This window comes from Aspergillus mulundensis (genome assembly GCF_003369625.1).
Source record: "Aspergillus mulundensis strain DSM 5745 chromosome Unknown scaffold_6, whole genome shotgun sequence".
NCBI classification, from domain to species: Eukaryota; Fungi; Ascomycota; class Eurotiomycetes; order Eurotiales; family Aspergillaceae; genus Aspergillus; species Aspergillus mulundensis.
In genome coordinates, this window is record NW_020797894.1 from 1,231,784 (window position 1) to 1,247,353 (window position 15,570).

At 54.9% G+C, this 15,570-nt stretch overlaps 6 protein-coding genes across 6 annotated transcripts; 4 read left to right on the forward strand and 2 right to left on the reverse strand.

The window, feature by feature from the left end:
• Positions 1-1,195: 1,195 nt before the first annotated feature.
• lcb2 (putative serine palmitoyltransferase 2) lies at positions 1,196-3,211 on the forward strand (the record flags this gene model as incomplete). Its single annotated transcript, XM_026748600.1, has 1 exon — positions 1,196-3,211. The coding sequence occupies one exon, from the start codon at positions 1,196-1,198 to the stop codon at positions 3,209-3,211; it is 2,016 nt and encodes a 671-aa protein (XP_026602904.1).
• A 1,062-nt stretch (positions 3,212-4,273) lies between these two features.
• On the reverse strand, positions 4,274-4,924 carry DSM5745_06585 (uncharacterized protein; the record flags this gene model as incomplete). The annotated part of the gene is made up of 1 exon (XM_026748601.1): positions 4,274-4,924. The coding sequence occupies one exon, from the start codon at positions 4,922-4,924 to the stop codon at positions 4,274-4,276; it is 651 nt and encodes a 216-aa protein (XP_026602905.1).
• Positions 4,925-5,889: 965 nt separating this feature from the next.
• On the reverse strand, positions 5,890-7,467 carry DSM5745_06586 (putative neutral amino acid permease; the record flags this gene model as incomplete). The annotated part of the gene is made up of 4 exons (XM_026748602.1): positions 5,890-5,930; positions 6,014-6,389; positions 6,443-6,523; positions 6,583-7,467. 4 exons carry the CDS (start codon positions 7,465-7,467, stop codon positions 5,890-5,892), a joined length of 1,383 nt encoding a protein of 460 aa, XP_026602906.1.
• An 846-nt stretch (positions 7,468-8,313) lies between these two features.
• On the forward strand, positions 8,314-12,381 carry DSM5745_06587 (uncharacterized protein; the record flags this gene model as incomplete). The annotated part of the gene is made up of 1 exon (XM_026748603.1): positions 8,314-12,381. The coding sequence occupies one exon, from the start codon at positions 8,314-8,316 to the stop codon at positions 12,379-12,381; it is 4,068 nt and encodes a 1,355-aa protein (XP_026602907.1).
• A 328-nt stretch (positions 12,382-12,709) lies between these two features.
• On the forward strand, positions 12,710-13,557 carry DSM5745_06588 (uncharacterized protein; the record flags this gene model as incomplete). Its single annotated transcript, XM_026748604.1, has 2 exons — positions 12,710-13,080; positions 13,149-13,557. 2 exons carry the CDS (start codon positions 12,710-12,712, stop codon positions 13,555-13,557), a joined length of 780 nt encoding a protein of 259 aa, XP_026602908.1.
• A 527-nt stretch (positions 13,558-14,084) lies between these two features.
• On the forward strand, positions 14,085-15,359 carry DSM5745_06589 (PQ-loop repeat-containing protein; the record flags this gene model as incomplete). The annotated part of the gene is made up of 1 exon (XM_026748605.1): positions 14,085-15,359. The coding sequence occupies one exon, from the start codon at positions 14,085-14,087 to the stop codon at positions 15,357-15,359; it is 1,275 nt and encodes a 424-aa protein (XP_026602909.1).
• Positions 15,360-15,570: the final 211 nt, after the last annotated feature.

A 15,570-nucleotide genomic window follows, 5' to 3' on the forward strand; every position in this document is an offset into this window, starting at 1 on the left:
GGAGAGTATTCTTTGTAAATGTTCCTAGTCGTTATGGCCACCATTGTATTGGAGTGAGAGGCAGTTTCCTCGGTCTGAAGGGACTGCTTATGGTTAAGACCTCTTGGGAGCCGTCAAGGAGGCCAATAAGACCCCCAGTGACGGCAGAAGCCGGCATCTTCCGCGAACAGAGAATCATTGCAGGTGCGCACCCACCCGACGATATATCCTGCAAAACGTAAGGTCTGCCATGGCTAGTGATTCAAGGGTGCTCATCGGTGACATTGTGCTGTCCGAGGCCAATGCTCATTGCGCTCTGCAACAGCTCACTCTGGTGACGGGCTTGCTAGGCGGGAGATTGCAGACATTTGCTATAAATCTCTCATGCCGTGTCCAATTCCAGCCGTACAATCCGAGTTGAGCTGATTACCGGACGGTTGTCAACTTGAAGACCCAATTGAATGTTGCTTTGTATTGAGTGACCAATGAAATGTGTGGGTTGCTGTGTTTAATGACCCTCTTTAATTTCAGGAGAATCGCCTTGCAGAGCTGCAGCCGGCTTGTGGAACGTTGTGCCTTTGCATAAATCCAGGGGTGTAATTTATCTGGTTTTGACGGTAACAATACGACTATTGGGTCGACATTCGCATGCGGCCGGCTGGCGATACCGTACCGTGGATCCGTGCACCTGAAAAAAGTCGATCAGGAGATTTCCAGGACCTTTGCCTGGTGATGCTTAGCTCTCCCACCGTCCGCCGCTGATCTCCCAGTCTGCTTCAATTTCTCTTTTCATCTTCCAGCCATCTAACCCGGTGAATTCCCATCTAACCACATTTCAATTCCTTCAAGGAGGTCGTTGGGAGGCTTCCGGAGCTTCCAGCCTCGCTGCACGTGCCAAGGTACGCTTACTGATTAATCTGCCCGGCTGGCCGGATGGAGCCGGTCTCTTCCTGGTCTCTTCAGTCACCACCACTTTCTCATCTTTGACCTTGTTCTCTAACGTACTCCTTTCTTTTCGTTTCTAGTGTGATTTAATCCGATTTACCGCCATTTATTCGACGTAACTCGGACCTAGGGGACTCGAGACCGCGAGGAGCTTGCTCGTGTGGCTACGTTGACTTCGTGCTTACTTCAGGAAAGCGCGACAGACTTCTTGCACCGTGCCCCATTGCCGGTGCTGTGACCTCGCTTGCCTTGACTCAGCCTTTTTTCTGCGATGCCGCGTCGACTGTCTAGCACATCCCCCGTCAACGACTCCCTCAACCCCTCATCTCCCTCGTCCCCTGGAAAAAGCGGCATCGCCGTCAAGGCACCCTCGAAGACCAACCGCCTGACCCAGTTCTTCTCGACCTCGCCCCGAGCCAAGGTCGAGCCGCAAACTGCGCGAGCAGCTCTTCAAACCGCTAGTGGTGCCAACCCACCGATTAGCTCGGCCTCACTGTCTCTACCGACCATCTCACTTTCGACTGCAACTGCGGACAAGTCGGATATGAATGAACCGCCAACTACACTCTTTCAACCTCCATCACCGGAAGAGGCTCGCCGTCTGGCTAAGCAACATGCCCAGTTCGGCCCCATTGGTCATCCAAGCCACCGGTATACCAGCCGGCACCCCGGTGGCCCCTTTCCGGAGCCTGTGATGGATGAGCCTCCCTATTATTATCTCATCACCACTTATATCAGCTACCTGATTCTGATTGCCTTTGGTCACGTCCGCGATTTCTTCGGAAAGCGCTTTCGCGAGGAGAATTACCGCCATCTGAAGCCCCGGAATGGCTACGCCGCCCTGAACAGTGACTTCGACAACTTTTATGTTCGCCGCCTCAAACTGCGTATCAACGACTGTTTCGAACGACCTGTCACTGGTGTCCCTGGAAGAAATATCACCTTGATTGACCGAGCAACGGATGACCACAACAAGAACTTCTACCTCACCGGTACCACAACCGACACATTGAACTTGAGCTCGTACAATTACCTCGGATTTGCGCAGTCGGAAGGCCCATGTGCAGACATTACTGAAGAATGCATTCGCAAGTACGGCATTACTCCTGTGAGCACTCGCGCGGAAGTCGGTACCCAGGACCTGCATGTCGAGCTTGAGGAGTTAGTCGCTACCTTTGTCGACAAGCAATCGTCCATGGTCTTCTCAATGGGCTTTGGTACCAATGCAAACGTCTTTCCGGCACTGGTTGGCAAGGGTGACTTGCTCATCTCTGACGAGCTAAATCACGCCTCCATCCGGTTTGGTGCGCGTCTCTCTGGAGCGTCTATTGCCATGTTCAAGCACAACGATATGCATGATTTGGAGGCCAAACTACGAGAGGCTATCAGCCAGGGTCAGCCACGCACTCATCGCCCCTGGAAGAAAATTCTTGTAGTTGTTGAAGGTCTGTACTCCATGGAGGGCTCTATGTGCAATCTCCCCGGCCTTATTGCCCTGAAGAAGCGCTACAAGTTCTATCTCTTTGTTGATGAAGCGCACTCCGTCGGCGCCATCGGTCCTCGTGGTCGGGGTGTCTGTGACTATTTCGGTATCGACACGAAGGAAGTGGATATTCTCATGGGTACTCTTACCAAGTCGTTTGGTGCCAATGGAGGTTACATTGCCGCCGATAAGGTGATGATTGACAAGCTCAAGGCGACCAATTCTGGCATGTACTATGGAGAGTCGACGTCCCCAGCTGTTATTGCGCAGATCATCTCAGCACTACGACTTATTAAGGGTGAACTGATTCCCGGTCAGGGAGAAGAACGACTACAGCGCTTGGCCTTCAACTCCCGGTACCTACGTCTTGGATTGAAGCGTCTTGGCTTTATAGTGTACGGTCACGACGATTCGCCAATTATTCCTGTTCTCCTCTTCAACCCTGCCAAGATGCCCGCCTTCTCCCATGAAATGTTGAAGCGCAAAATCTCGGTCGTCATTGTCGGATATCCCGCGACGCCTCTGGTTTCCTCGCGCGCTCGATTCTGCGTCTCGGCTGCACACACGAAAGAAGACCTTGACCGAATCCTGACAGCTTGTGACGAGATTGGAAACATCCTGCAACTCAAATTCTCCACGGGTGTCGCTGGTGGTGGCACCCCCATGAATGAAGACATGGCACCGCCCCCTGAGAAGGAAATCCAGTGGCAGCAGAAGCGGAATCTGAGAATCGTCCCGCCGCGGTGGCGCATCGAGGACGTCATTAGGCGTGGCGTCCAAGACGTCAAGTCACCGCTGTATTAGGATGCTTTCTCTGATGCCGACTTAATGACCAATGTTGCTATGTCGATTGATGCCCTCATGGTGAACTTGGCGCTGTGGTGCAAAGGGAGTTTCGCTAACAGCTCTGGCGCACTCGGTTGATGCTGGTCACGCCGCGTCGTGTCGGATGGAAAATCAATTTTGGTGTATTATAAACACAACGACATCGCAACCATCTTGCTGCCTTGGTTACCCATCATTACATCCGGATGGGAAACTTCGTTGAGCTTCCTCCTAAGACACGCACCATCCCGATGATGCCTCGTACGAACACCTACATATCACATCTTCTGTTCTTTAAGCCCGGGGTTGCCCGGTTCATTCACTGTTATTTATAGAGACCGTTTGGTTCGCGTCGGCCTACCAAGTGCTGGGGGCATGGGGCGAGCCCAAGCTGGTTACTGTTTACATATCGGGATGCTCGACTGTACCTAATGAGACTGATGCACGGGTTGGGAGTACGCGTTGGCTTCGGCATTCGTTTTCTGTTGAAGTCAGAGGTTATTATTATTAGCTAGTATATTTTTATAATTCATGTTTCATATTCGCTTCAAGTCTTCTCCTTCAAGCCTAATGCCTCGGATACCCGCATGGACATCTATACATACCCTCTACGCTGCTGCAATCCTCAGCACACCCAAGCCCCGTCCACTCGCAAGCTGTTCCCCAGCCTCTGAACCTTTCGGGACAACTGCACAGAAGCACAGTCCTACCCCTGTTCCCCCCGTCCCTGGTGCCTACTAATATAACCCAACGATTCTAGTCCCGTGGTATGGTAAACAACAACTATAATCCGCATCCCGCGTGAAGGGAGGATCCGCCTGCCTTCAGCTGTCTTTGCCCTGTTTGGCCATCCAGCCGGTAACTAGGCACGTATGTCCCTCAAGCCAGGGCCCGACAAGAATTTCTCTCCAGCTGCTACGTTGCGCCCAGGTGGCCTAGAACGCAAAGCCGATTTCCGAATAGAAGATCATTGATACCTTTAGGCTGTTCTCTGTCTAAAGTGCTTTGACTCACTCTGTGCATTGCATCTGCATAGGATATTCATGTATGGGACGGGACATATTCTATGCGCTGCTCAACGATCACCTCCTTGTGGATCATGCCGTTTGACGACTCGGTTGAGGTCGAGGTCGAGGTCGAGGGCGAGGGCTCAGTTCCGTTGTCACCATCCACGCAGTCCACCCCAGGTCCATTCCTCTCCGCCGCCGAAGCAGACGCAGACCGCAAAGTCGACGCAGAGGTGTACGTGTAGGCGGAGAGCGGCCGTTCCGCAAGCATATGCTCATGTGTCATTGTCGTTGCCTCAACGGTCGAAACCAAGTAGCCGTGAAGCTGGAACTGGAAGCTGTATGGTGTCGTGGGTGTAGGCGGTAATGAGGAGGACTCGGGTCCGTAGATTGAGCTGGGCGGTCTGTTGGTGTTGGTGTAGGTATGGGGATCTCGGGTCCAGTTGGATATGCCTAGCATTTCGTGGACTTCTTGCTCGGAGATGTAGGCGGGGTTGATGGTGCTGTCTGGGAGTGGCATTGGCGTTGTTGAGGACTCTAAGCCTGAGCTTGGTGGTGCGGTTGTGGGGTGGTTCGAGGTTGAGGGTGAGGGTGAGGTTGAGGGTGAGGTTGGCTTTGGTCTTGGTCTTGTCCAGGGAATGTATGGAGTGAGGAATGGCAGGCAGGCGCAGAGAAGGCTGGTCATCGTGGATATTCGGATGACAGGCCTGATATGTTTGCGTACGTATAGGGATGAGACCGGGCTCGAGGGCTCAATGAACTGGAGGGCACAGGTTGACAGATATGACGCAGATATAGACAGGCAGTATAGCAATGGCATGAAGCTCAGCGAACTCAGGGCGTGATTCTGCGGAGTATAAGAAGAGTAGACGGAAACGAGGACTAGGATGGCACCGATATCGAGAATAGGGCGGCTGGCGGAGAAAACAGAAGCTGATAACTACACTGCCCTTAAAAGGGAATATGTGCAGTCCTGGGGCCGGAATAGACACACGCTATTGAGTTATACTACATAGACACGGGTCGGGGTACATGGGTAGGTAAGCCTATTGGAATGGTTGGGATAGGGCAAACATCACACTGTGCAGTTTATTCCAGGCAAGCCCAGGAACGCCTGCCTGCATATACCCATGTCCCCGCAGCCCCATGACCCATGAAGCTGCGAGCAAACGAGACTATTGCTCGAGCAGGAATCCGCATGCATGAGATGTACTAGTTCCTGCACGTCTGGCAATGAAAACTCATGGCATCCGACACGGCCGAGTCATTCGGTAGTACATAGTACGTAGTCCCTATAGCCCTGACCCTCCGGCCACCACGCGGAAGGGCCATCCGGATCGCCGGGTACATGGATCGCGATCCCGCAAGGCGCCGTTCTTTGTGGTTGGCATACGGTGTAACTGATCTGCATGGAGCCCGAGTCCGGCTCTTTATCCTGGAACCGGGTTCGGGGTGAACTATTAGGGCTAGGCAGGACGGGGTATGGATCCTTTAGGACCGGCACGGAGGACGGAGTACAGGTGCAGTTCCATTTGAATGTGTAGGTAAAATGTCGTCCCCACCAAGAGTCTGGTATTCATCGTTTGTGTGCGCCCGGCCGTAGGCAGTCCGATGCACGAGACAAAGCGGATCTGGCACTGGGAAAGTCCATCACGAGGACCCCGAGTTATCCGCACAGCTAAACGCCGACCCTACGCAAACCAATCAGTCAGCATACAAGCCCTAACTGCCTCACAACGCCATCCCAACCCATCCAGGTACAGGAAATACATACCAATAACCCCACTCTCATACGCATCCACAATCTCAACAACGACGCCATACGTCGCGCCCACACAAAAGAACAGTCCCAGAAGCACAAGGCCCACATGCAGCACCCACACGACCTTCTGTCCTACATTTCCCTTCCTGTACTCGCCGTGATCATACAGCCACAGCCACCCCGGCAGACTCATGGCCAGGGGCGCAAAGCACACTGAGCCCACAAGCGCGATCAGGTAGTTGAAGATTGGAATTGCGGAAGCGAGCACGAAGGCTAGTGCGCCGAGGATCGTTGTGCAGGCGAACCAGGTGGTCCAGTGGGTTAGGGTGTTGGATTGTAGGTGGTGAGTTCTGTGCAGGAGGCGGACAAAGACGTATTTTGCGCCGACCTGTTGGTTTGCCATGTCAGAGTGGAGGGTTGTGAAGGGTGGGATGGGCATACGTGTAGATAGAGCGTACCGCTCACGATCAGACCGAGCAGCGCAACGCCGTACGAGACCATCTTGATTGTTTGTCCGGCGCTCTACGTGGTGTCAGTGATATTTACCACAGCACAAGAGGGTAAGAAAGAGGGAGGCATACCCCCAACGACGGACTAGCAACCCACATCCCACACCACCGATAGACAACCAAGCTGAACGCCAGGTACGATGCCGTCACAAGCGTCATACAAAAATACAACGGCTTCTTATACTCCCTCGGATTCCGCATCTCCGAGATCACAGGCAGGAAGGCACTCGTGCCCGCTGAGGACACGAAGATCGTGCAGGACGCCACCATTCCAGCCGCGAACCCGGGGTCGTTGATAGCGACATACCCCAGGTCATACGGTCCTTCTTGGGGCGCAGCAGCAGGTCTATCTTGCTGCGTGACTCCGATAACGACAATCAGCACGGCAACGTAGATAGATAGAAATCCGGCATAGGATAGCCAGCCGACGTGCTCGAGCTTGCGGATGGATGCTGTGGCCACGATGACCACGGTCGCTAGGAACGACCACCAGACTGTGCAGGCTGCATGGTGAGATAGCGCATTTAGAGCGGTTGAGACACCAATGATCCCACTTCCTGTTACAAGGACATATGCGATGATAAACAGCAAGCCGGTCACTTCCTTCGCGACCACGCCTCCTGCTACCTCGGCCATGTCCGCAATCGAGTGGCAGTGCGGGTGTCTGTTGCGAAAGTTGCCCAGGATCACAAAGCAGTAGCAATTGAAGGCGCCCCAGGCGACGATGCTGATTCCGCCGCCGACTGCGCCGAGGGAGTACAGGGCTGAGGGGAGCGAGAGCACGCCCGTGGCGAAGAGGATCTTGGTGAAGATCACGGTGGCATTGAACCAGCCTACCTTGCGGAAGTTGACGCCTGAGGAGGTGGCTGCAAAGACCTCGCCTTCTTCGATGGCATTTTCGGCTGCCTGGGGGCTTGTGGCCTCTGGTGAGTATGGGGTTTTTTCTTTATCCTGCATCGTGGTGGACGAGATGTTGATGATGATGAGGACGTGTAGGACAAGTCAGAGTCAGTAGAGGTGGGAGAGTTATATACGTGACGATAACAGGCATCGATATGGCATACCATGCCATGCCGTTGCGTAGCCAAACATGGGGGGTAGCTCAGATCATTGTCGCTATCAGTATCAGCATCTTAGCCTATGAGGCGACCATCCCTCCCTGTCCATCCTGCCGCTTGCCTAGAGCCTAGTCCATGCAGCTCATGCACTAACGCATCTCCCCGCGCTTCATAATGACGTTCTATGCCATCAGTGACGGTATCGACCAGGAAGATGCATTAAACCTCTAGGAGGAGACATACTGGAATCTTGTTGTCCATAAGTCCCAGAATGTCCCACTCCCGAAACCCTCAAACTTCACATGGGCAGATCGGCGTTCCAATTAGAGTCAGCATCCCTGATATGCCGAGAAACGATACTCGCCGTCGGTTTGAGATAAGAATTGGAGTCTTGGGGTCTCTCGGGGTTGACCAGTTGATAACGGGTGGGCCGTGAAGATAATCTCCCAGCGCTATCTGTGCCCTAAAGAGGTAAGCCATTGCCACGTTCCTGCATTCTTATTTGTGCATTGCAGGGATCGACTCGTACCTTGGAGAACAGACGGAGAAACTCGTACGAGTCTGCGATAAGATTGTCCTTCTATCGTCGGTCGATACGTATACTTCCTGGGACAGCAGGCATCGTCTATGCCGTGCCCCTCATTCTACCCCTCGATGTAGTTTCCCTATAATACTCGCCTCCCCCTGTCTCTGTGTCAACGACTATCATTCCCCCTATCTCATCCTACTTTAACCCTCATACACAATGCCCAACCAAGACGGCTACCGGCTAGGAGCCGACGTAGGCGGCACATTCACCGATGTCTACGCTTTCACCCCCGACAACCAAGTGGCGCGCGCCAAAGTGCCAACAACAGTCGAAGACCAGAGTATCGGAATCAAGAACGGCATCCGAAAGGTGCAGCAGGCCCTCAAGGAGCGCTTCGCCTGGGATGGCAAGTTCCAGTTCATCCACCACGGCACCACGGTCGCCACGAATGCCGTGCTTGAGGGGAAGGGCGCGAAAACTGGTCTCATCGTCACGGCCGGACACAAGGACATCCTTGCTGTGCGGCGGTCGCAGATCCCGGGAGGCCTGGGGGCTTGGCTGCACTACACACCGCCGGATCCGATCGTGCCGCTAGAAAGAGTGATACAGTGTCAGGAGCGGATGAGTGTGGATGGGGAGGGTGTTGTTGGAGTTGATGTTGATGCGTTGAGAAAGGATTTGAAGAGTTGGGTTGGTGACGAACGACCTGATGCTGTGGCGATCTCGTTGCTCAACTCGCACTGTAACAGTGAGCATGAGGTCTTGGTAGCGGGGATTGTGAGAGAAGTGCTTGGTGACGGTGTGACGATTATTTCGTCGAGTGATGTGCTAAGGGAGGTGGGCGAGTATGAGCGGACGCTGACGACCTGCACCAATGCGCTTGTCAAGCCTGTTGTTCAGACCTACCTCAGTAACCTGCAAGACCTACTTGCCGAAGACGGGAACACCATCCGCATTCTCAAGTCGGACGGTGGCTTGACGAGCTTAGGGCTGGCAGGGGAGCTGCCGGTGAACATCCTTATGTCTGGTCCTGCGGGAGGCGTGCAGGGAGTTGCGGATGTCGTCACGCGAAATACGCCGTACAAGAACTTGATTACCTTCGACATGGGCGGAACTTCAACAGACGTTGCAATCATCCACCAGGGCAAGCCCCAGCTCCGGCGTGAGACAGTCGTAGGCTCGCTGACCGTCCGCTCGCCGGCCGTCGACATTCGAACTGTCGGTGCAGGAGGTGGTTCCATCGCCAAGTACATGAGCATCACAGAGACCATGAGAGTCGGTCCGGAGAGTGCAGGCGCCACTCCGGGTCCTGCTTGTTACAACAAAGGTGGAAAGGAGCCCACTGTATCAGACGCCAATCTCGTGCTCGGATACCTGCCGGAGAACCTGCTTGGGGGCGAATTCAACCTGAACACAGAAGCTGCAATGGCCGCTGTAGGGGATATTGCGGAACAGATGAAGCTGTCGGTAACCCAAACCGCCGAGGACATTGTCAACTTGGTCAACGAGACCATGTATGGAGCTCTGCGCCTGGTCTCTGTCGAACAGGGCTATGACCCGAAGGAGTTTGCTCTTGTTGCCTTCGGAGGTGCAGGTCCCCTCCATGCCAACGCCGTCGGCAAGCTACTCGGAGCCTGGCCGGTCATTGTTCCCCCGTCGCCAGGAACCCTGTGTGCCCTAGGTGATGCCACTACAAGGCTGAGCCACTCCCAGTCACTGTCTTTCATCCGCCTCCTCTCGGCTACAACCGCGAAGCAGGTCAAAGAGCGGTTCGACGAGCTAGAGGCAACCTGCAAGGATACCATGACAAGCTCAAACGGCGGCCAGACCATGCCGCTCAACATCAGCTACCATCTTGATCTGCGATACCGCGGCCAAGCATTGAACTTGACCGTCGAGCTAGAGGCTCAAGACCTACTGCTGACAGACGGGCCGTGGAGAGAGCTCCTACAAGCGAAATTCGACCAGCTCCACGAGCAGCAGTTCAAGTACTGCCTCCCCAACTTCGAGCTTGAGCTGATGCGTCTGGAAGTTGTTTCGTCCGACGCTTCCCCTGGCATTGACATTCCTCAACTGGCCAAGGCCGAGTCCACTGAACCCCCTGCCGATGCACTGGTTTCGAAGAAGCAGATCGTTGTGAAGGGGCAAACAATGGAAGCCACGCTGTGGGATCGTGAGAAGATCAGTCGCCAAGGCGTGCGGGTGGAGGGTCCCTGTATCATCACTGAAATGGACAGCAACACCCTGATCCTTCCCGGGTGCTATGGTGAGATCGACTCGATTGGCAACATCCTCATCCGTCCCTCTGAAGAGACACCTAAAGAGCAATCAAAAGATGAGACTGCAGAGGCGGCCCTTGAGATTGTGCAGTCGACTCCGCTGATACCTACTCTGGTCGCTTCTGCCCTAGCCTCCATCCGCAGCGAGATGGACACTCTCATGCTGCGCTGCAGTATGTCCCCTGCCATCCGTGAACAGCAGGACGAATTCAATGTTATCACCACCGCCGAGGGCAAGATGCTTGTTGGCCAATTTGGCAGCTTCATCACTCAGTTCCTTCGAGCGTGGAAAGGAACGATTGAAGAAGGCGATGTATTTATCACCAACGACACGTACATGATCGAAGGAGCCGTGACCCACTTGAACGACGTGATTGTCCTCTTGCCCATCTTTTACGAGCACAGGTTGATTGGCTGGGCTTCGCAATTCGGACACTTGACCGACGTGGGTGGAATCGTCCCAGGCAGCATGTCCATCAACGCCTCGTCCATCTTCGACGACGGCGTCCAGATTCCCTGTATCAAGCTCTACGCAAAGGGCGCCATGAACACGGACGTGGTCGACCTGCTGTGCCGCAACTCCCGACAGCCCGACTGGTACAGATCCGACCTGATGGCCATCATTGCCGCATGCCGAACAGCTTCCAGCCGTGTCTGCGAGCTCGTGGTCAGATTCGGATGCGAGATCTACATTGCCGCCTGCAACGAGCTCCTCTTACGCAACCGCACCGCAATGGTCAAGATCATCGAATCGGACTTTGGCGACGAGCCAAGCACATTCACCGACTTCGTCGACGACGACGGCCACGGGGTCGGACCCTGGGCGTTGACCTGCACAATGACCAAGATCGAAGGCAACCGCCTGCTGTTCGACTGGAGCGGGACCTCGCCGCAAAGCGACCACAGCATCAACTTCTACCTGTCCGAGACCATGTTCCGCATGTTCATCGGCTACTACATGATCGCCTCTGCAGCACCCGGCACAGTCATCAACGACGGCTTCCACGACCTGATCGACATCCACATCCCACAGGGCACGATCCTGAAACCCGTTCGGCCTGCGCCCATCTCATGCCGTACGCACATGATGGGTCGAACGATGGACGTCATGCAAGCCCTCATTGGCATGAAGAACAAAGACTACGCCGCCGCCGCGGGTTTCAGCGACTCCCCTCATTTCTTCTACTCCGGCTACAAGCCAGACGGAGAATGGTACCAGCTGTACCAGATTGGGTTCGGTGGTGTCCCTGCACGCAATGCAGGCGATGGTCTTGACTGCCACTGTCTCTTCCCGGCCATCAAGTCGATTCCCACGGAGATCATCGAGCTGAACTACCCGCTCCGCATCGAAGCCAACGAGAGTGTACCGGACAGCGGTGGTGCAGGCTTCTACCGCGGTGGCAACGCACAGCGCACAAACTACCGCTTCCTAGCCCGCGGTGAGTTTAGCATCCACGATGACCGGTGGTTCACGAAGCCGTGGGGTATCCGTGGCGGAAAGCCAGGTGCCCGGTCTCGGAAAATCCTGTATCGATACTCCAAGTCGCAGGATGCTCCGCCGGTCGAGGTGCTGCCCTCCAAGTGTGACCACATCCGCGTTGACCCCGGTGATCTGCTCGAGTGGATTACTTGGGGAGGCGGTGGTCTTGGAGATCCGTTGACCAGACCTGCGGAGAAGGTGGCGCTGGAGGTTCGGCGGCGCTTGGTGACAATCCAGGGTGCTCGTGACAACTACGGTGTGGTGGTCAATCCTGAGAGTCTTGCTGCTGATGAAGCAGAGACTGAAGCCTTGAGGAAGCGCATCATGGCTGCTCGGGGCAAGGTGGACCAGGGGTATGATCGGGGCGGCAGCCTGGAGGAACTGGCAGAGTCGTGCCTGAAGGAGACGGGGCTTGCTCCCCCCAGTCCGCAGTGGGAGCAGGAGCTGTATGGGCCGCACGTGGCCCTTCCCTATGTCCAGGACTGGTATTCGCTCATGAAGAAGGTCAAAGGGTGGGGGCTGTAGAGGGTAAATGTATGTTAGTGACGATAGCAAGCTGATTTGTAGAGAGCTATGTTGATGACCTTGTTTTTACCAGAGCAAAAGTGAATCCTGTCTTGTCTTGTCTTGGATAAATGAGAAAGAGGCCTTGTGCAACATCACAGAATGACCAGAGTGAGAGTGACTCAAGTGTGAAGGTGAAAGTGCGGCTGACAAAGTCATCAGACCAGCGCCGTCAGTAGCAAACAACCCAAGAAATATAATCTCCCTTCAGCCTCTCTTCTTCTCATCTTATTCCAATCTTCTCCAACTCTCTGCAAGTTCCCGCAAATCTCTCAGCTTCAAGGTCACCATGTCGGACCCTTACCACCAGACCTACGCGCCACTGCAAGACCACGGCTACCCACCTGCGGAGAATCAACCTCATTACCAAGGGCCAGCGTACGGTTATGAGCCGCATCCAGCGCCTAATCCGCCGCCCGAGGGGTACCATAACGCGTACAATCAGCAGCCATACTCCGAGTACGCCCCATCAGCCCACGGCCAGGAGTACAGCCAGAGCCCCGCCATCTACCATCCGGCCCCCGAGCCACAACATGAGTACCTGAGCCATGCGCCGGCTGTGGGTAGCACAGACTCCTACGCAAATGGACATGGATATAACGACGCCCATCTAAGCCCGCACTACGAACCTCGGGCGCGAGGAAGTAATGCGGAATATTAGTACGGCTGCCTAACCCTCTCACCTCCCTTCTTGTGCAACTCTGTCGTCACTAGCTTACCAATTTCAGCGAATCTCATCCGCATGACGACTCTCACCACTCATCAGCGATGGACTCTTCATCCTCAGTCAACCGCGACCGCGACCGCGACCACGACGAACCAGATGCCGAGGCAGGGGGAGACAGAGAGCGGGGAATAGGCGGTGCGCTTGTCGGCGGTGCGACGGGGTATTACCTGGGACACAAGAAGAGCCACGGGTTGCTGGGCGCTGTGGGCGGTGCCCTTTTAGGGAATTTCTTGGAGAATAAGCTCGAGGAGCGCAGGGGTGATGGGGGTTCGCATGGGCAAGGGTCGCACAGTGGCCGGCGACGCCGCACTCGTCATCATCGTCATCACGGGGGCAGCCATCGGTCCAGCTCGAGACATAGCCGTCGGAGTAGCAGTAGCAGTTCGAGATCGTCGTCGTCCTCTGGATAGATGGGTAGATCTGGATAGATGCCTTTACAGGAATGAGTGGTGAATAAACGCTTGACTAAAGCGCCGAATTATCGGCCTTGGCTTGACGCTGCTGCCTGGTTGATGCCTGACTTTTAGCGGCAGCCAATCAGGGGCAGGCGATAATCAGGGCTCAGAGTTTCCCGACGGAGCGAGAGATCGGACCTGCTTATCGGCCAGTCAGCCCCAGATGCTCGCTCGTGACCCCCAGAGGGCGGATGACTCGACTGCAACGCTGCCCATCACCAGGTCTCCCTCCCTCCCTATCTCCCGACTCCTCGTCTTCTTGTCTTTATCATCTTTGTCTTTCCCTCTTACTTCGTCTTTCTTGCGCCGCTTTGTCCTCGTCTTTCATCCTAGACTTTGAATCAGCTCTCCGACATTTTTACCCCGTGTTTATCGTCTCCGCGTCTCCGCAGTCTACTTGTCTTATCGCCCACCACCTCGTCATCCCTCCCTCCCACCATTAGAGGATTTGAATACACCGAATACACCGGATACACTTCGATATGCCTCCTCCCTTAATAGATTTTGTCGCCCCGTCCCTCCCGCAACACTGCGAACCCACCTCGCCGTTCCTCGCGACGCTCTCTTCCTACATCCACATCTGCCTTCCCACCCCACTCGCCCTGCTCTCGTCTACACTCGGCACTCTCAGCATCATATCATGGCTATTCGCCCAGCTTCCGCAGATCTACAAGAACTTCCAGCTGCAGTCGACATCGGGGCTGTCTATATTCTTCCTGATCATATGGTGTCTTGGTGACATGGGCAATCTTCTCGGCGCCCTTTTCACTCGGCAGGCCGGTTGGCAGGTCATTATCGCGGGCTACTATGTTTGCGTGGATGTGGCTCTGGTGTTCCAGTTCTTCTGGTACACTCATTACAAGGGCCGTCGGGATGATGACTTTGCCACGCTCTCTCGTTATGATGACGACACTGCACACCCGAGGGTCATAGAGGGTATCTCGTTCTCTGACGACAGCTCGTCGGTAATCGGTCCTTCTCCACGGGCTTCCGCGGGGTCAGACTCGAAGGACGTTCCCGACATCAAGGATCGATTGGCGGGTGTCGTGAACACTGCATCATCTTCATACTCTAATGAGAAGATGAGTTCTTCGCGGCGGTCTATCGCTAGGTCTGGCAGTAACTCGGGTATGCAAAACACCGCTGCGCGCACTATGCTGTTGGCGTCAATGCTCTGCGCCGTCGCCGCCAATGCAGCCCCTACAGAAGCTGATCCAGTCCCGCCCTCCTCGGGTCTGACCCTTGAGTTCTTCGGAACCATCTTCTCTTGGATGTCCACAGTTCTCTATCTCGGCTCCCGACCTCCTCAGCTGTACAAGAACTACCGCCGGAAGAGCACCGCAGGCCTATCCCCTCTACTGTTCATGGCAGCATTCTGCGGCAATTTCTTTTACTCGTCCTCCCTTCTCACAAACCCGAATGCTTGGTACGACTTCGCACCGTACGGCGGCGGCGGATGGGCAGACGCAGACGGCAACAACCGGGTAGACTGGGTGAAGCGCGCCATCCCTTTCTTCCTCGGGGCCTTTGGTGTCCTCTTCCTGGACGGTTCTATGGGCGTCCAGTTCCTCATGTACGGCTCCGACGACGATTCCGTCATTGAGGTTGAGGATCCCAAGCGCGGACGGAGTCGCTGGAAGCGCGTGCACGGCTGGATGCGAGGCTGGATTCCTTCTCCTTCGCGGAAGCAAACCGACACCAGCCCCGAGGGCCAGTCTTTACTCGAGGGGGACCGACAACGATACGGTGCGGTTTGAGTTTGACACCCATCAACATCACTGCATACATTCTTACGACGTGACGACTATATTGCTATCTTTTCGGTTTCAAGGTGCTTCATTGCTTACTGGCATCTTCTTTTATTTTCGGCAGGGCATTGTTCATTGCGTGCAAGGTGGACGGGGCGGAGCATAGATTCTTAAATCATCCCCATTACCTACTATATCAGGCTGTTACATCATACATTAC